The 22,623-nt window shown below is 36.4% G+C and overlaps 1 protein-coding gene across 2 annotated transcripts; it reads right to left on the minus strand.

Annotated features, from left to right (window-relative positions):
- Positions 1 to 8,182: 8,182 nt before the first annotated feature.
- Positions 8,183 to 21,179, minus strand: LOC126610949 (uncharacterized). Of its 2 annotated transcripts, XM_050279121.1 has the most exons (23): positions 20,946 to 21,072; positions 20,670 to 20,772; positions 19,819 to 20,203; positions 19,589 to 19,705; positions 19,403 to 19,482; positions 18,918 to 19,064; positions 18,677 to 18,825; positions 18,456 to 18,586; positions 18,218 to 18,340; positions 18,012 to 18,085; positions 17,028 to 17,612; positions 16,788 to 16,899; positions 16,467 to 16,604; positions 15,690 to 16,013; positions 15,195 to 15,438; positions 13,791 to 15,064; positions 12,967 to 13,369; positions 11,962 to 12,875; positions 11,809 to 11,874; positions 11,603 to 11,728; positions 10,644 to 10,888; positions 9,260 to 10,491; positions 8,183 to 8,715 (listed from the first exon to the last, which is right to left on the minus strand). In XM_050279121.1, the coding sequence occupies exons 3-22, from the start codon at positions 20,128 to 20,130 to the stop codon at positions 9,285 to 9,287; spliced, it is 6,771 nt and encodes a 2,256-aa protein (XP_050135078.1). In that variant the 5' UTR covers positions 20,131 to 20,203; positions 20,670 to 20,772; positions 20,946 to 21,072; the 3' UTR covers positions 8,183 to 8,715; positions 9,260 to 9,284. The 2 variants fall into 2 exon arrangements, with proteins under 2 accessions (XP_050135078.1, XP_050135077.1); XM_050279120.1 differs by lacking the exon at positions 20,670 to 20,772 and having other exon boundaries at positions 20,946 to 21,179.
- Between the last annotated feature and the right edge of the window lie 1,444 nt (positions 21,180 to 22,623).

Consider the following 22,623-nt stretch of genomic DNA (forward strand, 5'->3'; position numbering starts at 1 on the left):
GCTACTTGGAAGGCCATGGGAGTAGACTGGGTCGTGGAAGCAAGTTGGGCCACGATAGTGGGCTGCTCGGCGGGAGCAAGCTGGGCCATGAGAGTAGGCTGCTCGATGGAAGCAGGCTGGGTCGCGAGAGTAGGCTGCTCTGTAGGCTGCTCGGCTGGAGCAGGCTGGGCCACGAAAATGGGCTGCTCGGCGGAAGCAGGCTGGGCCACAAGAGTGGGCTGCTCGACTGAAGCAAGCTGGGCCATGAAAGTGGGCTGCTCAGCGGGAGCAGGCTGGGCTGCGAGAGTGGGATGCTCGACTGGAGCAGGCTGGGCCACGGAAGTGGGCTGCTCAGCGAAAGCAGGCTACTCGGAGTGTGATGCACATGGGTGCGAGGCTTGGGCTCGGCTTGGCAACGCGTTGAGTTTGCGTTGGGCTTGGAGTGACATGGCTTGGGCCATAGCCTTGTTGTCGTAAGCCTTGGATGGCACAGCTCGGGTCGTGGTAGCGGTGCCATGGACCTCACCGCGGGTAGTGGTGACCGTGGTGGCCACCACGGTGGTTGCCATGGTGGAGCCCCGGAGTACCGCTCCTATAATTACATTTAGCCTCGTGGATCGTCGTGGTCCCATTTCTTGAATATTGGAATTTTCTAAATTTCTAGCCATTGTATTTCTCTTTTATGTTTTATCAAATAATCTTTGCAAATAAAAAATTCTAATAATAAGAACGTACAAAAAATACAAGTGGACTAGAAAAATAGAGAAAATAGAGAAAGAACCTTTTTTTTATGCAAGAGTCTTCTACGAGTGTGGATCTCAAGCTCTCAATGAAAGAACCAATTTGTGGATGCAAATTTCTTCCTCCTTGATATTGGACAAAATTTCACCTACAAAACAACTAACACCTTTGGTTAAGGCCAAAAGCCTCACGCGCCCACGATGAATGGGGGGGGCTTTGGCCGAAGAACCTCCGATGTCGAAGTTAGAATTTAGAGAGAAAAGTGTTTAGAGAGCTTTTTGGGAGTTTTGCAAGAGTGTTGGAATGATCTTTTGGTGAAAATGGGAGCCTTTTTATAGGGATAGGGTGTAACTTATGGTTTAATGTGTGATTTAATGGATTAATTAGGAAATTAATCCATTAATTGGTTAATCAACACATTTTGGTATAAATATTTTGGGGGTTATGTGATTTATGTGGAATATTTTGTAAGTTATGGAATGATTACCTTGTGGAAAATATAGGATGAGGATGGATGAAATAATTTTGAATTTGTTACCTATTTTGGGCACTTTTGTTTTGATTGACAGATGATTGTCCGTTGCTAGCGCGTAAGAATCCCGATATGCCTCAAGGGTATTTTTGTCATCTTTTACCCAAAAATTCACGTGTTGCCTTGTGATTATTTTTTGCTCCACATTTTGCACAAAAATGCGTACATGTAGGGTAAGCATGTCATATCATGAATATTTCTATTTGGTTATAGGTTGTAAGAAAAAAAACACCTCTCTCTACTGGGCTATATCTTGATATTCCTCTCTTTCTCGATGATCACTTGATAAGTCAAGCGATCGATCAATCACAAAGAGAGGGATGGCAAGATATATATATATGAATAAAATTAAGGTTCCATCAAGCATAATATGAAGAGTAGCTCAACTTATAATCTCATGCTAGGTCCGTTCTTTTATCAATGTTAGATTCATTATTAAAAATATATCTCAGGTGCATGAAAGTTTTCTCTTTACACATCACTTGATGCATAATATATATGATTTTAAACTGCGGTACAAAATGCGTAATCATTACAGGGAAGAAATAAAGACCCTTCGCAGTAACATATTGGGCAAATTATGTCTAGGAATTGCTCAAGGATGTTAGTTTTCTATCTTCCGTTCTACTTTGAATTTTTCCATTCAAATTACTTGCAAAATTTCGCTTTAAATGCTTCATGTTTTTTCCTCTAATGGTATGTATTGATTAAGAGGAACATTAACTATGAGAAATTTAAATATGAATATCTGGTAAAAATTATAATCATAGCTTACCATATGGTAAGTTCTAAGTGGTTAGTAGTCTCACTCATCATAGGCCAATGACATGTTAATCCCCACACAAGTTGTTTTCTCATTTTATATTATTAGGAGGTGTAAATGAGAATTCTACTCCAATGAGAAATGTAAACTTTAATCTCTATTTAATTTTCTCTCTTAAATTGGTGAGACTCACCACCAAAAATGCAAATTTAGGTTTTTATTTACATTCTTTAGCCAAGGTGGATATTTTGCATCTCTCCATTACAGAGTTTTCAATATATTGCATCTTCCATTGGAGATGTTCTTGGGGACTTCATTGAAGATGCTTTATGATACCTCCCAACCAAATATACTGAGTATTTTTTTTTATTATCATTACAAGCAATATTGTACACTAATCTACACCCAAAGTAAGAAGGAAAGTTTGACCCTGAGATATAATAGGTTGAAGAAAAAGACCCTACCCGCAAATCTTACTTGCATCTAAATATAATGCATTATGGAATGGATCCTAATTAAGTTTAACAATTAACGGATTGAGAAAGAAACCATTGGTCCTGCAGCCAACATGTATAAAAATAGGAAGTAATAATGCACACTAATTATTTGGTCAAAGGTCAAAGGAGATGAACAAATCGTACAATTAGATGTAAATGGGTTCTGTAATTGAGAATACTTTGCTCAACACATTCAATTAATGGTGATGCTTACTACCCTATTTATTTCTGTTAAATAAGTTTAAATATCAAGATCTGTATAGTGAATAGGCACAAATTTTAAAATTTAAATTTATCTAACGATAATAAATAAGATAATGAATATTACCACCACTTGAGGGTGGTTTGAAATATGTACCCTCTTTAATTAGGGTAAGGATTTGGTTATTATCTAGATGTTGGGGTAGGTGTCTTTCATTATTTTAAACATTGGATGATTGCAAAGCACATGATGCATAGAAGTGCTTTAAGAGCAAAAGCGTCCGTACTTGGATTGGTTAATTTATTAATTCTGGCTTCTGTGAAAGGTTTGGAATCTAATGTAATTTTTCTTTGTTTCTTGATCACATGACATGAGCTCCCTTAATTATGGGCGTTAAGTTAACGAATTAACAGATCAAATAAAGAAATATAAAATCTCAATGCATGTGTAAAAACAGGTTACACGCACCTAGTTATACAGTGCCTCCAAGATCACGATCAATCGACTACCATACATAATTGGCACAAACATTCATATATATATATATAAAAAGTCCTTATACTAATAATCTATAAAATTTGATGGGAAATCTCTTGGGAGACGATGCAATAGGTACATTTGGACGATAGAAAGGGAAACTAAAAAGCTATATATCTATATAGATTGAAATTCCAATAGAATTGTCAAACAATATTTTTGTCAGTTTTGCTGTTTTCCAGTGCTATCTATACTATACCAACTAAATTAGTATGAAGAAACTTAACAATGTACATTGATTCGAAGGGAATATATAGGATCAACTCTTTTAGAATCATTTTATCATGAATTCATCACCAATATATATTTCACATAAAAGCTTCTTTGAATAGTTTTGAACATTGTTGGGAGTACGATATTTTTGCACAAAAATTCGAATACCACATGGGTATATCTCGATATTCCTCCCTTTGTCGATGATCATTTGATAAGTCACGTGATCAATCACAAAGAGAGGGATATAGCTAGATATATGAAAAAAATTGAGGTTCCACCATGCATAATATGAGAAGTGGCCCAACTTATAATCTCATGCTAGGGGCCTCCTCTCATCAGTGTGAGATTCATTATTAACAATATATCTCTGGTGCATGAAATTTTTCTCTTTACACATCACTTGACACATAATATGGTTAATTTTAAACTGTACTACAAAATGCATAATCTTCCTAGCATTACTCAACATTTTGTAACCAATTAAATTCAATAATTGCTAGCAATCAATAAAAATGATGACAATCTTTTTGTGTTATCCCATGTGAAGAATGAACTAGCTACTATATGTGTGTCTGTGTGTGTGTACTGCTCGTTCTCAGTTGTAATTTGTTTTCATCGAAAGACAAAACAACATGATCATTTGCGTGGAAAGTTTATTTCCATGTATATATGAGAGCTCCCAAAATATAACGAATACAAATACGCATATATTTAGCTTCTCTTGGGGCTGCAATGAGTGAGAATGCAAATGCATGCATGCATGCAACGCATTAATGCAGTAGAAAGAGATATGTGGCTAAAAGATCGAGGTGCATCTCTCCTATTATTGATACTGATACTGCATGCAGAATGAGATATCATGTGGCAAGGGTCAGGTCTTTTCTCAAGTTGCCTATTTGATGGAGGCAACATCAATTGCAGGTTTGCATGGAATAAAGAAACCAAGTGAGCTGAACGGGGTCACTCTCACAAAATGTGAACCAATAACAAATAAAATTTGGTTACTCCCTCTGACTGACTCAATTTTTCCATGTAATATATATATATATATATATATATATATATATATATATATATATATATATATAATATCAATTCTACTTCTCAAAAATAAAGCAAGCAAATCCCAATGGGATCCTTCCAATCCAATCATATATTGTTCTATCACTACATATATCATATATATTTTCCGGCCATTGTTAATTTAGCATATCTTTATGGGCCCTCTCCAATCATGCCCTTTTTCATGATAAAGGAAAACAAATGATGATCAAGTTCACAACAAGAATACTATGGCCACTATAATTGGTATGGATTCTGACAAAAATTATTATGCATATTTTTTTTATAGCATTTCTCATGCATGAGTGCAGTGAACGTTATAGGATTTTATACAACAAACACACTTAATGAGATAAGACTTTATTGTTGTATTTCTCTTACATATGTGAATTCTCAATCGTATTATGTATTGAGTTCCAGCAAGAAATTATATATGTACAACGTTATGAATAAACCAAGGGCGGAGCTATGTGTAATTTCCCTTGGCTATAGCACAGCCCGGATTTTCGCAAAATTAAATACCATATAAAGTCATTTGACTGTTTTTACTACATATAATATAATACTTTGGCAATTTAGCCCCCCAACTAAATACAATTAGAGAAAAATCATACTTTTACTAGTTCTAATTGTATCTTTAAAATAGTATTGTTGTTGTGATATACATTTTAATATATATGTGATTGTGCAAATCCTAAGTAAAGATAGATTAGGAATCTTTCAAGATCTAGAAGATCTTTCCTATCAAACTTTGTACGTGGAGATCAAATTTCTCTCCTTATTAATAAAGGCACAAGTTTTGGAGAACAACACACAGAATTCCTCAAGCTTATTCTCCATCTTTCATTCTCTCTATTGCCGCACGTCTCACTCTTCTCTCAGTTAAATACAGGCCACAATAATTGTAAGCTTTCAGGCAATGAAATATTAGTCACCTCTGCTTAAATTTCCATCTCCGCCCTTGGTATAAACCTAATTATACAATGATCGCTTATTCACCCCAAATAATTGGCAAGTTCGGGAGGGTGAAAAAATATCAATTTGTTTAATTAAAAAAATAAAAATTTATCCCTAAACATGGGTCTATATAACTAATTTAAAATCATCAACATGGAAGTATTAGATTATAATGATGTTCTTTTGTAATTGTTAGACTATTGATAAAAAGCTAAACATGTAGCTTTACAGTTAATTGATATATGAAAACGTAACATATAGTTACATGTGAAATTGTTACATAATATTTTGGCTTTTTATCCAAAATAATCTCTAAGATTAGCATAACTCTTCACTTTGATCCCTAAGATTTGAAATCGATAGAAGTAATTCCTATCCACCATCAATTTTTTTGGTCATTCCATGAAAAATCTCCATTAAATAAGGATAAAATGACAAAAATATCATCAATCTTTGTCAAAACATTTTGGCATGTTGTTTATCAAATGGAGGGTATTTTTGTCATTTGGTACTTATTTAATAGACTTTTTCATGCAAGGACCAAATTAATGAATGATGGTGGACAAAGTCAGATGTCATTTCTATTGATTTCAAAACTCAGAAACTAAAGTGAGAAGTTAAGCCAATCTTATAGACCATTTTGAAAAACACTATTATTTTGTACCAATAGATGCCAAAGTAGTGTGCATCCCAAAACCAAAAAATAAGATCTGTGCTAAATGAGGAGAGTGTTAAACAATTCACCATGAGGAATTTGTGGAAATGATTTCATGATAGACTAGTTCAGAGAGAGAGAGAGAGAGAGGGGGGGGGCATTTGCTTAATCATAAGCAAGCAACGCCGCATAAGATAAAAGAATGAGATTACTAAATCTGAAAGCCCGTTAGAGAAATTCATCACATCACATGTCCAAAATAATAGGTGACAACTCTGATTAATTACCCAACGTGCATGCACGCAGCATCTCACATGATTTCCCTGTGGTGGGTAAGCTTGCTTCTCCCTTCAGCAACAAGATTATACGTACCTTAATCAATTTTTAGCAAATGAAATGCATCGATTTCCGGAACATTCGCACCCCCAAAAAGAACTACGACCACTTCTAATAATTTATTTTAAAAGAACTATCCGATGAGTCATCCAGATCTATGTAATTAAGTTTATTCTAACCATAGATGCATTACATTTTCAACATGCATTACCAGTCTAGCTAAAGTATTCTAAACACGTCTACGACTATGCTCTTTTTCTTTAGAAGGTTTGGATGTACATTACATAGAATATGAATTAGTTAGACAACAAGTTGAACAAATCTACAATTGTTCTAGCCTGAATCTAACCATTTTTTTTTCAAAAAATAGACAACAATATCAATTCGGTTGACCATACTTACTGTTACACATATCCATATATAGATGCATGCATTTGATCGTATCGACAATTTCCTAGCTCTTTCAATATTTTGCTTTCTATATTGGCTTAGGGTACACTGACATTTCAGTTTCTTCATATCTTGAGGTTTACAAATTCATTGCCTCTTTCGGTAAAGTATGCATGCCGTCCCTCCAAATGTGCAAGTTTTGATAAGTAACTAAACTTTGGACACCTTACCAAAGCAAACAAACAAAAAAACTAACAAGCTAAATTTTGGACACTTGCAAAGGTTTCTAGCTGAATTCTTACTTTTAGAATTTTAACCTTTCGAGGAGTTTTAGAAGAAATTTTTCATTGTGACTAGAATACAAATGGTACACCACATGTTTTTATATAAGTGGTGGGAAATTGTATTTTTTAAGTTATTAACTTTTTAACACATATATCTCACCATTTGTATAATAATACGTGGTGTATCATTACGTATTCCGGTCACATTGAGTATATATTGTTGCATGGTTGATACATGAAATACCAAGGCAATGATTGTACAATTAGTTATCCCAAAATACGATAAATCACCAAGCTATTATACCGATCCCCTCCCCCAATAAGTTTGAGCTAGGGATTCTTGGTTCTAATATTTCGAGGGCACAAGTCACGTGCGGGTTGGACATGTAAGAGGTCAATTCTTATGGTCATTTGGTATTAAGGATTAGATTGGATTGGAATGAATAAGTAACTAGATTATTTTATGGCGTCTGATATTAAGGATTAATTGAAATGGATTAGTTACTAGATTATCTTATGGTAGAGATGCATGCATAGCATATGGGTAATGTTAGGGAGACAATTTGTAGACAAAATTTTGTAAATTAAATAACATGGAAATTGATTATTGGATTATTAATGGGTAATGATAGGGAGACTAAATTTTTAAACCAAATGATATAGTTGTTGATTATTAGATTATTACCTAAATATTGATTAACGTGTTTCTTTCTTATTGATGATACATTAGTTGGTTTGGCCTACCTAGCATTGCCCATTATTAATTAAATGTTGATTAACGTGCTTATTTCTTATTAGTGATGCATCATCTAATTTGCAATTAGTCTACAAATTTAGTCTACCTACCATTACTCTAATATTAGGTGAAAATGCATTTGAAGATTGCTGGAAAGAGACTAGAACAAATCATTCCTTCCTTTCTGCAAATCTAGTCTGACACAAGCAAATGTAACTCGTTAAAATGGCAAAAGGAAAAGTTTTAGAGATGTGTCAAATTGTAATTCATCGTCGTATAACAATGGCTCCATACATACAAAAAAACCAAGTATATTCATTTCTTTACACAACCATGGCAATACAACTGATACTTTTAATAAACTAAAACAATCTACCCGGATGAAATTGCTTTGGTCGATAAGAGGTTTATAGGACGAAAAATTCTGAATTAAAGAAGAGCACAATTACTAGTACTTACACTGACTGATATATACACATGACCTTCCAAAAACCATAGAAAGGATACGAGCTAAACCAATTGCGGCACACCTATCAAAAGACTATTTTACAATGGCATACAAAATCCCGTACCAGAAATTTTCAGATGAAACACCTTCAAATCGGACCTCCTGTCCTGCTCGTTGTGACTGCAGAGGGATGCAACCAAATACTGCACATTGTAAGCCAGCAGTCAGCTGTACATTCTCTATAGCAGTCTGCAAAAACTTACGACGTTCTTCAAATCTCAAATAAATGAATGGAAAACTTAGGCTCGTTGTAAGCAAGCAGTCAGTTGTATATTCTGGGTTGCGCGACAAATTTCACGGATTGAGAATTCTGGCCAAAACTGCAAACATATAGAAGAGTTTGATTACAAATACATTCAACAGTTTCAATATCTCACAACACTTACTGAACTTCTAATAATAGATATCTACTGGAACTAAAAGGACTAGTACACGAATGTTCAATACAGTGCAAACGCTTATGCTTAGTATGGGGTGAAAGAGAAATGCCACACCAATATAACCAAAAGTTCATTGCCTAACATGAGTTTCTAAGTCATATTGGTAACTTCAATCACGCAGCTAATGATTATCAAACCCACAACCTATCCATCCCTCCACAACACAATAACGAGAGAAGATGCCATATGAGCGTGTCATGGAGAAATTTCAGGATGAAATTTCACAACATAATTATTATTCCTGCGGACAATTCTGTTTCAATATAATTGTTATTCCACCAAGAATGCGACCTCAGGCTTACGAAGCTTTCAAATAACAAAGCTCACAACCATGACCAGATTTAAAATGCTACCAATAAAATATATATATTCATAGAGCAATTTGCTAACCACCAATTTTCTAATGCTATAAGAGAAATCATACCTGACAAAACACCAAAACAGGCCAGTCAATCTTTCCTTGACTTGGGTGGTTTTATGCCACCACTTGCAGTTGAGGAAAACGATTGAGGTCTTTTAGCAGGCACGGGTTTCATTGATTTTTCAGACTTCTTTGAAGGAATCAGAGATGAGCAAAGTATAGCATCAACAGCTTCCCGCTGTTTTTTCCTTTTTGCAATTAAATCTTGAGAAGTTGCAACTTGATTTGAAGCTCTACCTCCATCACTTGCATCCTTTGCTTGATCTGAGGGAGGTAAAACTTGCTTTTTCTGGCTTCTGTCACCATCAAAAGATCTCTTAGCCCTTTTTGACTCTCGCAATTTCATAGGTCTACCATCATCTGTTCTTTGTTCAGAGTTATCTGCATCCCCTTTTGAATTTTCAAATTTGTTTTTCCTCTTACCAGTTTGAGTATTTTTCAAATTAATGTTCCTTTTTTTGCTATCTTTATCTATACTTTCACTATCTGTAACACGTTCCTCCGACTCTGTGGACTTGACATCCTTGGAATTTTTACCCTGGCCATCTGGAGCGACGGTATAAAAGCCGTCCTTCAGTGGTAAATCATATTCATCTCTGGCATGCACAATTTTAATTCTGGTATCATCTTTAGTTGCTGAAACATCTGGTTCACTAGCACCAAGTCTTCTTTTACTCTGAACATGATCGATGTGTTTGGTTTTTCTTTCATGCGCTTCCTTTGCACTTCGGACATATTTCCTTGCATGCTGACTTGCATCTTTAACCTTTTGGACATGTTGTGGCTCCAATGAACGATTACCAGAATTTTGCTCGGAAGCTGTTTTGAACATGTCCTTGTATGGCTTTTTAGCTGTTTTAACCAAATTTCTCTTTTGAGCGTCTTTCACAAGAGCAGCCCAGTTTTGGTTTGTCTGCAAAGTCCTTGCATTACCCAAAATCCAAAGTGAGAACTTGGCTCTGGTTAAAGCAACATTCATCCGTCTTACATCAGCAACAAATCCGATACTGCTAGAGTTGCTTCCAGGTGCAGCAGAGCTTGGCTCTGCCGCTCTAACGGTAGAAAGTATCAGTATATCAACCTCCCGACCTTGGAAGCCATCAACAGTATTAAGTTCCATATCATCCATGGTCGAAGATCCAAAGGCACTAGAAAAACGAGAACGCAACAGCGAGAGCTGACTCTTATATGGAGTTATGATGCCAATTCTTCCACCAACAAATTCAGAAGGGTACCTAAGCAACATATCGACTATATGAGCATCAACCAAAAATCAATAACTAATCTTGAAAGAAGACTGGGTACCTAGGCAACATCAAATATAAATTTGAACCACTGGCTTAATTTGAACCACCAATTTTGAGAAGAAAAAAAAAGAACTTGGTACCTCTTTTTGAAAAACTTGAGTAATTCAACTGCAGCATCAGCTTCATGTTCATTATAAAGGGACAGCCCACTAGCATTCTTACCACGATGCTCCCGGCCATCAATAACATCGTAAAATACATAAGGTCCAAGACCTTCAGTCTCGTGAAATGATGCTGATTTGCTAGACATATGATCGCCATTCAGCAACTTCTTCTCATAAAAATGCAAAGAAGGAAACAGACATATTTCTGGGTGCATCCTATACTGCAAACAATAATAACGTCTAAGAAAATATCTTAACATTTTAAACAAGAAAGATATTCATACCCCACCTCATCCAGAAACAGTGGCAGCAAAAGTAAAATAACATGTAGCAACAGAAGCAGCAGGCAGTGGTGGTAGTGAGTATACAGTAAGTTTACAAACAATAATGCGGGTTCATGTAAAATGAAAAAGTTTAAATATAAGCAAGAGATATTATTATAGTCGGGGATTATGTAACACTGAGAAAATTACTTTGATAGAAGGCATGGGGTGTCATTCTCTGCAGTAAGACGGATGTCCACTTAATTTTTCAATCAGGCAACACATATTTGCAAAGATGACACAAGTGAATAAAATTGGAAATTAAACAAAAAATTCCAATAATATGAACGTTCAAGAAAAACTAGGATCAGTTGTCAAAGATCACACACATCGCAACCGACTAGAAGTGTACGGGCAAATTACAAATATTAATGTTCATGCTTTTTGATGCACAGCCAGTGTCCAGAAGTATAACAATAAACCAATGATGGAAACAAAGAGATCTATCATGTTCATTTGAAAGGAAATGGTTCCCCATTCCTCAAACACAATCAATGCCAACAAAAGTGAGAGAATTTACAAATAGATGCACAAACTCCATCAGATTTATACTATAACCTGTATAATACATTAAAGTGGGAAGGGGTGGGAAGTCTTGCCATTTTAATCTACCTGTTTGGTCAGCATGATAACACGGTGTCCAGCCCTTTGTAAACGTTCAAACATGCTACACTCATAAAGAAATTTACTGGCAACATTTGAAAGAACAGTTGCAGGAAGCTGCTTTGGATCGCCAACCTTTAACATTAATTTCAAATGTCAGCACTACCAAACAACACAAAAGAAAATTGATATGTGATCCAGTTAAGCATTATTACCATGATACATTGGGTGCCCCTAGACTTTAAAAGCTGAAGAGGAATCAGAGTAGCAGGTTCCAGAGCCTGTTGTAACAAAGACCAATTTTAGAAGGCAGGAAAGAAACAATACACAACCACAGATACTATTCTTAAGAACTTGACAAACTTTACTTGAGCAGCTTCATCAATAACAACGGCATCAAAAAGAGTATGTTCAGGTGGACTGCCAAACTTTTGACTTGACATAGATTCAGAACACACTCCATAAAGATCTCCCCCGCAGCCACTTAATGTAGTTACCACTATTGCAGCTTCTCTTAGTATAGACTTCCGCAGTTTATATTTAAGTCCTCTGATTTCTTCATTAGTTTTCTTCTCCCGCTGCTGAACAATACTAAGATCCTTATAAATTTGCTTCTTTTGCTCATAAAGTTTTCTTAACTTGAAAGATAATTCTGCATCAGACATGTCCTTCCCATCATCCCCCTTATAATTATCATCTACAGAAGACTTTTTAAGGTCAGGATCCCGATCATTTAAGTTAGCACGTTTGGCTTCATAGAATCTAATACGATCGACTAACTTTTCAAGATTAGAGCGCAGTGTAGTTGAAGAATCGACACTCAAATCATTCTTTGTGTCTGTCAATTTCATTTTCTCATCCACCAACCGTTGATCAACAAGTGTATCAATGAAGAATGGTAGCGAATTTGGATGAACTGTTTTTGCATTCCCAACCCGCACAAGATATGGCTTATACATCTTTCCATCACTTCCATACAGCCCTTGGCTAGAAATCCTTGACACTAATTCATCAACAGCAGCATTAGACTGGGCACAGATGAGCACCCTTCCTCTCAAGCAACCATCTACAGCGTTCATATTCCTTTGGGCATCCTCGTTTATTTGTCTGGCCAAGGCTGCATCCTGCCATGCCCTTGCAACAGCAGCAGCCTGGTTAATCTTGGGAACTGAAATTTGCTTCGAACTGCGATCATAAATTTTTTCATCAGGATCTGTCTTATGGGTAGGGGAAGCAAGCAAAGCGCTGACAATGGCCACAATTGTTCTTGTCTTACCAGTACCTACATATATGATACATGGAATTCAACCCAATTAGTAAATGATAAATCAAGTAATATTTCAGACTGAAAGTTAGCCAGGTAAACCACAAACCTGGAGGACCCTGAATAAGGGATAATTCAAAATCTTTCTTCCGCCTAGGTGTTCCAGTGGCAACACTAATAGCTTCAAGTTGACTGTCATTAAAGGATGACTTCAGTATACGCTGCAAGGGTTGGGACAGTTTGCTCAGATCTACTTCCTTGCTTTCACTAGAATCATAAGAATCATTCGCAGGCTTCAAAATAACTGGAAGTAAAGGGATATCCTTTAGTGATGATAATGCCTGAAATTCCCGAAGTTGAGGTGTAATGTTCATAATACGACTTGCATGCCATTTACTGCGTTCAAGGAGGTTCCTTCTGGCTTGATGTAAACGTGACGTACCATTCAACAGATAAAACCTGATGAGTAGTATGCTTAACCTTCTTTTATTGTCCCACTCACGCCTCTCCACCTGAGAAGCACACATTATTTTAGCATAAAAGAACTTAAAAAACCTGGTTTCGTGAATGATATAATAAAGTGCATATACATGCAGCCTAAACTTGCTTACACGGTTCATCTTCTACAATGGAAATGCAAACAAAAAATTCAATGGTATGGACATGAATCTAGCCTAATAGCACCTTTATAAGAATGTGCAGAATAAAAGTTTAATAATACTTCTGTGCAATCATAAGTGATTAAAATTTAGAAGTCAGGTTTCGCTAATCTTTTTCGTTCTTACTATTGTTAGCAAGATGTCAATTTCCATCAACAAACTACACAACATCCTGATCATCACTTATCAAAGTTCTGAGTCAACTGGAGACAAAGACAGGTAAATCACAACAAATAAAATACTAACTAGCCGCATGAATAATATGAAAGAGTACCTTCCCAAGCACATGAACATCATGAGAAGATTTTTGAGGGGGCTCTTTTGTTAGTAATACAAGGTCATTTTCTGAAAAGTTGCTTGACATTGTAGAATCATTGTCATCGTGAGCAAAGCGAACATGATGAAAATCATCAATTCTTTCAACTGAAAGCACTGATAAAGTTCCAAAATACATCTCTTCCCATGAAGACATTTCTATAAAAGAACTATGTAACTGTGCTTTAAACTCCTCCAAAACCAATGGACAAAAAATTTCAACATACTGTTCAGGTGATTGGAACTGCACAGGAACCTCCTTTAATTTTGCAACTTTTTGGTTATCATTTTCACTTCCAGATGCTACCCCCACCAGTGAAAAGTAATCTAATTCTAAAATAGGTCTATACCATTCATCAAGCTTTGGTGGCTTGAACCTTTTCACTCGAGCTTCCAGCCTTTGTAAATGGCCAGGCCTGTTCTGCAAAGGTGATTTAAGCTGAATGAGTTGTCGTTTAGGAGCAGCAATGCTAATTTTTTCCAAAAGTGACTGCTGATGCCTGACCGAATTGAGAGAAGACTCCAAGGAATTGTCTTTGGCATCACTTACTATCTCTTTCAATGAAGCGTTGGGAGCTTGATTCAACTTTTTGGAACTAACCATACTATCATATGAGTTTCTAGTACTAGTTCTATCCTGCAATTTTTCAGAATCAGCTATATTGCTATCAGATGTTATTGCTTTCCTGCTATTATCTTCATCTTTTGATTTCAGGGAGGAAACAGGTGGCCGTTTTCCTATAGATCTATCAATCTCCCATTTCTGAACAGCCAAGTCAGCACTATCTGTAGCATCTCTTTTCTCGAAGGCCTTCACATAAAACTTGGATGTGTAAACACCAGAAACCTTCTTCTTCACAGATTCGGTATATGAAGTGCTTTTGTCATCATTAGGAGCAATTGTTTTGTCATCCACCATACACCGACTCACCTTAGTATCAGACAAAATTACTTCATCGGGTGAAACAGCTTCAGTTTCCTCATCAGAAAGGACAATCATGTCATCTCTATGCCTTCTACTATCCACCAATGGTGAGTGCAAGATTTGGACATCTGGATCCTTGATGGACAAGGGTTGCACATAAGGAGCTGAATACTTCTCAAAAGATAAGCCTTCAGGAAACAAGGCATTTGAACAGAGGTCGGTCTTTCCAATACTAGAAGAGGCTTCCTTAGACAGAGAAACAGAAAGGCGTGACACTTGTTCCATCAATTCATCCATGGAAACGCAATCTAGATTTAGAAGGCAAAAACCATAAAGAAAACGTTACTTTCAGTACTGAAAAATGGTCACTGCTTCAACAGAAGAAACGGAGTATTGCAAGATAGTTTGCATCAATCTATTTCAGTATGGAAAGCTCACCACATGCAATGAGATTTTCAATGGTGCTGATTGTCAATGCAATAGCACTGTTATATGACCCTTTCAGCAGCTTCAACAAGGAGGTGATTGTTCGTTGCCAGTATACAACCACAGTTTTAAGTGATGACTTTCCCCAATCCATAAAATCATGTAGCCATGAGAAGTCACATGTGTTTTCCCGTATGCCAGAGTATATTCTTTCAAATACACATGGGAGGATCTCAAGTATGCGTACACAAGTCATCTGAAAAAAAAATTAATAAATATATAATAAGATTCCAGCTTAATCGAACCAAGCCAAAGAAACTGATGTTCAATTTTCCTTCTTTTCTTTAGTATCAGACAAACACAAATATACATATTTTACTTCATTTGATAAGTTACCCCACCACCTACCCAAAGGGAAACAAATACTACTGCTACCATAAATGCAAATAAGTTGTCTTCAATATGAGATTACCAAAGTACATTATTATTTACAATTAGAAACACTACCTGATTAATACTGTTATCAATAAATGCTTTTCCTTCCAATAAGCACCTGCAGATGGAAGGCCATGCAGTTTCCGATATCAAGTAATAAAATCTTTTCAGTAAATTTGAGTCAACATTTGGTGAATGCCCATTGACGTTGGCAGGGGATGAATCAAAGACTGGCTGCCTGAGAAATCCACCTTGGGAAGAGAATTTTGCCATATTTAAGTGGTCAGATTCTGGAATATCCGCAGCACGTGAATCTCCATCAATAAGTAGTCTCCGCAGAACAAAGAAAAAATGATGCAGAGTCTGAAACTTTAATAAAACAATATCCAGTTGGACCTGAAAATTGAAATGAACTGTAGTTCAAAAAGAGTATTACAGTAAGGAAAATAGGAAAATCTATCACCGTAAGACGGTAAGACATCATAAACAGAGTTTCAGAACTTATGTTCTACCCGTTAAACATAGGGTCTATCTGTGACTGGTTTCCTGACATAAGTAAAAGGAACCATATGCCTTCACATTCCAATTAGAGGAAACATGAATGTTTATCCCAACATAGAAGGTCACAACACTTAGCCTCTTTTACCCACTAAAAAGGTGTCCATTAAATACAGTACGGCTCACAGAGAGAGAGAGAGACTTGAACAAACTTTTAGAGCTCAAATAAATTGAGCATGTACTGATGTACTTAGTTATATACTAGATGAAACACAGATAGGTAAACAACATGCTGGTACTATACACCAGTAGTTTCAACTTTCAAGAAATTCAATGAAACAAAAGTATTACCAGTTTCACAGCATGTCTCAAGCCTAAAAAGACAGCAGACAATGAAGACCTATAGGAACATAGGAATGTCAAACTACAAGCAAGACCCTGTGTATTGGAAACCTGTTCCAGGATTGACTTGCCAAATTTCCTTACATCCTGCATCACATATAAATTTGTGTCATACAAAACGAATAAAGATACCACACAAGATGCAAACATTTTTGTAAGTATGATTGAATGATAAATTACAAGATAAAATGAAGTGGCATCTGAGTTACAAATTTTTTTTTTTTTCTTCTGGCCTAAAGGTTCAAATAATTGTTCAAATCAAGTATTTACATCATTGGGATCTATAAGTGAGAGGAACAAGCTTTCACCCATCCTTGGCTCCCACGTCCACTGCTTACGAAGTTCCCCCTGCCCCACATGAACCAGAAAATGTGTTGTTAACCTGTAACACGGTTACACACCACCATGTTATTATTAGGACCAAATCAACCGGGAACAAAGTACGCACAAAATCAAAGCTACAGCACAGAAACCAACAAAAATATAACAGCATTTAATGAAAAAAAAAACCTATTGAATGTTCGTATTAGAGGAAGAGGCATTGTTGAGGCTTTTATTGCATTCTTTGACACCACATCTCCACCATCGTCAGAACCAGTAGGAAGCTTCCACCCAAAGGTTGAAGATATTTCTGCAGAATAGGATGAAAGCCAGGTTCTGACTGGAAGGGCCGTTTCTCCACCAGTCACTGGTTCTACCATAGGAAAACGAGATCGTGCCCACAAAACAGCCTTGGAAAATGATATAGGAAGAACTGATGGATTGATGTCAGCAAGGACATCAATCCATAACATTGGAATGCACATCCACTCTCTAAATTCCCGGGATGCAATTTTACTTTGTATGCTAAATTCACTCCATGAGCTATTATCCTGCTCTTCTGTATTCTCAGCAAATGGAAGCCCCTCATCATCTTCATCATTCAACTCATACGACATGCTTCTTTCAGAACAAAGGTTTAGGTGGGTATTTAGCACTGTGCTTACTAACACAGCAGCATCAGACACCATGATAGTTTGTATCAGATCAAAGGCAGGTTGCCTTAGAGAATTGTGAAGTGAAGAATCCTTTAAAGATGACACAAGAGAAGGGCCCCTGAAAAATACAAACAGATTAATGAGGCAACAGCAATATTGTGCAGAACCCTTGACCAACACAAACAAAAACAAATACGTGATTTACCACCCATATGCAGAAATCGCTAACCATTCTTATACATTCGCTTTATAAGCCATTAGGAAGGGAATATGATGATGAAACTATAATTCCTTGCAACAATCAACCCAGGAGAAAAATAGATTCATTTTAAAGTCTCCTCCTTTCCCTCCAATAATTTTGAATAATATGTTGGCAAAAACGAAGGACAGAAAAGACACATTTGAAACTGAAAAGTAAAAGCATAAATGGTTTTGTCATTTGTTTTGTCTATTAATTTATTCATAATCAAGAAAGGCCTCCATAGAATGTCAAATCCATGACGGATAAATTGCATACCACATATGTGCGCATTCAGAAGGAGGACAAGGCGGGTTCATTGTGTAGCCTCGATGTATAATAAGGAGTGCTATCTGAAAATACAATTTTGCAATAAATAAAGCAAGCACAATCCAAAAAAAATATAAGTGTCTTATTGTAGCAATGACAGGATACACTAGAGAAAGCCTGTAAAAGAGAAACTATCTACAGAAAGAAATAAGAACCTGACAAGCCTTTTGCCTCGTTAAGCCACTGAAGTTACTGCTCGCAGGCACCTGAATGAGGAGAAAATAAAGAAAATACCTGCGCTGTTTTTCATGTTCCCCATCTTGCAAAGCTTCAAGAGACTGCATAAATTGGATTTGCACTTATCAGATGAGTAAAGTCAGAATAGCTCCTACTAGCATGTAAAAAATAGACTACATAACTGTCACTAAAAGTTGTGGAGTATCTCGGACATGCCTGCAGAAAAGGCTGAAGAAGATCGAAAATATCCTTATGGCTTTTCTCGCTTCGAGTATGAAAACACTGCCCTATCAGAGTATTCCGCATCACACTTGGAGACAGTGTTGATCTCAACCAAAGCTTACAACCTTAAGCCAAGCCACAATGATAAAGAAAAAACTCTGAGCGTTTTAAACAGAATCCCAACATTTAATTGAAAATATAAAATAGGTCTGTACCAAGCATTTCAAAGAGTATTCTCAAGCAAGAAACTGCATGAGAGAATTCCGATGAATCCCCACTAATATGGTTGAGTACAATATCAAGAAAAATAGGATAGCGCTCTAATATCCCTTCTTCAAAAGCTGGAGGTTCCAAAAACCCAAGCCTTCATAAAACACACAAAAGAATCATTAGCAAGAAAAATGGAAAAAGAAAAATAATGGTCAGTAATAAACAGGTTTATCCAGATGTTCCTACAGAGATTTTATTCCAACCCATATGGATATACGTTCCAACTGCACTCTGGGCCTTGAAGTTTTCAAAGTTGACGGTAACACTTCTGTCTCCAAGAAGCCGATGAATTTCTTAAGTATAGGCTGCAAGGGTTCCAAATCTGTTGCTCTCCTATGCATGAAGAGAATAAAAAATGAAAACCAAATGCAAAAGAAAGAATTACAATTAAAGTTGAAACATAAAGCATTTCCAAAATGTACAGTCTTTTGAATGTGAATAGTGATATTAGCACTGCATACCAATGACAGTACCAACCAAAAGTGTGATTTGGGGGTGGGTTGGGAACTTGGGAGGCAGCAACCACTTACACATTCGAACATTACAATGTAGAATGTTTAAACACCTGCCACCTCCTCTTTTATCCACCATAGTGCAAAGAACCCAAAAACAAAACTGACTTGTTGATATAATCATCTGAATGATGAATATTGAAACTCAAGAAACAGTACCTCAGTTTTCCCATAGAACCAGCTAGACGATGACCAACAGAGCGCACTCTTCTCTTGAAGAAAAATAATGCATAAACACCCTAACAGAAAACAGCTTCACTCTATAAGGAAAGAAGAATTACGCTTATTTAAGTAAAATGAAAGCTAATTAATGAACATCTAGAAATAAATCTATCAACAAAATACCGGAAACTGTTGCTGTCCAGCCAGAGCCAGTTCATGCATGCTGTCAACTGCTTCAATGAATCTTTCAAACTCAGTGAATAAGGACTCATCATCCAATAATACAGGGAACATTAGAACCTGCGAACCAATTAACAACAAACAATCAAATTAATGTCAATTCCATCCTGATTTAAGTTATACTACGCTAACTGTATCATACAAAATAACTCCATAAGAGAACACTGACATACCTCATACATGACACTAATGACTTCTGCATTATCACGGGCAGCATCATATTCTTTTCGGGCTAATTTAGTATTTATCTCTATCAAGTGCTGCGTCACTCTTTCCTCATCGAGACTTCGCAAAACATCCAAGAGGGGACCAATAGAACTGGTCTCATACTCCATGCTATACATGTCTTGGGCTTGATAGTGCTGGGAAATGCACTGGATGCACTGCCGCATTTCCTCAGAGATTCTCCTCCATAGTTGTCTAAGAGGAGAATCAGCATTGTCATCTTTGAAGTAGTTATAAAATGTCTCCAAAAGAGGCCCCATTAAGTCCCACGACCCACACCAAATATGATTTTCTTTTGGCAAACAGATCAAAAAACTGAATGCATCTGCAAACCTGAAACAATGCCAAATAAATCCTAAATGTTAAAAATAAACAAATACATATAGAGCCTATCAACTCATTACGAATAGCAAACCATCAAATAAACTTGAAGCATGTATGCTCGCATTCTCAGGTTCACGTGGTTCTTGAATTCAATCTTGTGCAGCAAAGAGAAAGAAAGTGAGAGATGAATCGGTAGCTCAAAATCTCTCGTAAATAAGTCTATGTTTAAAATTTATTTACTTTAGAGGTGTAACAATTAAGAAAGAAGGTTGAACTGAAAAACCTAAGAGTTCCTCGATCAGACAAATCCGTGAAGAAGTTAATGTGAACCATAGACAGAAACAAACATCCTAATAATGTAGTTTGTTTCTTACAACTCTGCTAAGGATCACAATCGGTTAAACAACAATGTCGATGCTTGCAGGCCTAGTGTAATAGTAATAAACTAAAGTTCTCTATTTCTTCCATTTCTTACCTCCACTCACAAAAAGCACACTTTCCATCTCCCACATGCTTCCATTTCCTACGCCGCTAATCGAATTCAACATTTCCGCTCCTAAATCAACTTCTTCAATTTACTTATACCACCAAACCCAAACAAGATTACTAACAAAAACCAGCTAAAATGTAAATAAAGTCAATAAGCACAGTATACCAAAGATAACTGTTTCCTATTTCAAAAGATTACGCGTTTCGAAAACAATGATTAACGGAACTAAACAAAAATCTAAGTGAGAGAGGGAGGGGGCACCATTGTTCTTTGTTGTGGTGGAGACGGTGCCGTTTGGAGGGGTCAATGCGATCGTCGTCTTCGTCCGCTTCCTCCTCAATGGCTTTCCAGCGGTCCAACAGCTCTCTTCTCGAGGATAGTTTCTTCTCCATTGATCCTGTTCGAATTTCTTGAATTACAATTAACTAGGGTTTTCTGGAGAGAGAGAGACCATGGAGGGAGAGCGCGAGTCTGAGAAACTCAGATGGTAGAGAGAGAGAGGGAAAAAGGAGAATAAATAGGGATTGGAATTTGGAGGCCAGGAGGGGTATATGGGTCATTTCAAAATGTGAACAAAATTTGGAAAGGGCAAGTACGATGTCCGGACTCATTTTACCGCCATCTCCCTTTGGGGTAATTGGGCTTTGTGGGCTGATCAACTACTGGACTTTAGGGGGTACGTCCAAGAATGTTTGATTCAAAAGAACTTTAATGAAAAGCTCCCAATACTGTTTAATTTAACGAAAAATCATATTTTTACACTATAAAGTCAATCATGTTACTATTACTTTATCCTTTATTTTGTTCTTATAGTTAAAACTCAAAGTTTTTAAACTTTTTTCATTAGTTTTTCCTTGATTCAAATCACTTGTTTATGAATTTTTTTTTGTTGTTGAAAGTGCTTTGGTTAAAAGCACAACAAAAGAATTAGGGAGGATTAAAGCATTGGGAACTGTTGAAGAATAAAAGAATTTTACGCCTGAAAATTAACTAAAACTATGTATGACTTGTATTCAGTGGTTTCATTTAGATTAAGCCCCTTTATGACAATTATTGTATTCTGGAAGTCATTAGATACAAGTTAGGCAACACATTTTTTATAAAAACTCTTAGGGCTAGTTTGGTATTGCTGTGCTTTGAAAAAAAATTGCTTCTATTGTGCTGTGAGAATAAGCGGTTGTGAAATAAAGCTATAGAGTGTTTGGTAAACTTTTTTGTAAAAATGCTTTTGAAAAAAAAAACAGTATTATAGTGTTTGGTAAACTTTTATGTAAAACAAATGTGAAAAAAAAAACCGGTTTTTCAAAACTGGATTTTGAAATTGGCATGCTTGTGTACAATTGTGAGAAAAATCGACTCATTAAGAGCACACTTGTTGATACATAAAATTGACTTAACTTGGACTAATTGTAGAAATTAGCTTTTGGTTGGGTTAGATCTAACTAGGCCTCTTATTTTAAATGACCTAAAATAATCCCATGTAAGAGCTTGTTTAATTGTTAATTAACTTTTCAGATCAAGCTAAGTTTAAGCCTCGTTTGATAGTTTGTTTAAGAGACTGGTTAAGACTAATAATACGAACACAATCGTTTAGTGCCCTCCCGTATTAATAGGCACCGAATTAATTTAACCAGCCCACTTATTTTTATATTGTATAGACATGATTAATAAAACCGTCCAAAACACATGTATTATTAGTCGGATTCTCTTTCCTCTCTCTTGTGCAAATTCACCCCGTCACCTTTGTTCTCCGTCTGACAATTGGAGACACCCATAAAGAGAGAAAGACACTTTGCACCAACCGTCTTGCTGTCTCGCACCGACCACAGCACAAAGAGAGCTTCTCTCTCGTCTCACAACATTTGATCCAAGTTGGGTTTTTCAGTATGGTATTGGTTTAAGTTTTTAATCATTAGTTGGTGATATTTGAGAGATTTAG

The sequence above is a fragment of the Malus sylvestris genome, chromosome 17, assembly GCF_916048215.2.
Source record: "Malus sylvestris chromosome 17, drMalSylv7.2, whole genome shotgun sequence".
Lineage (NCBI taxonomy): Eukaryota > Viridiplantae > Streptophyta > Magnoliopsida > Rosales > Rosaceae > Malus > Malus sylvestris.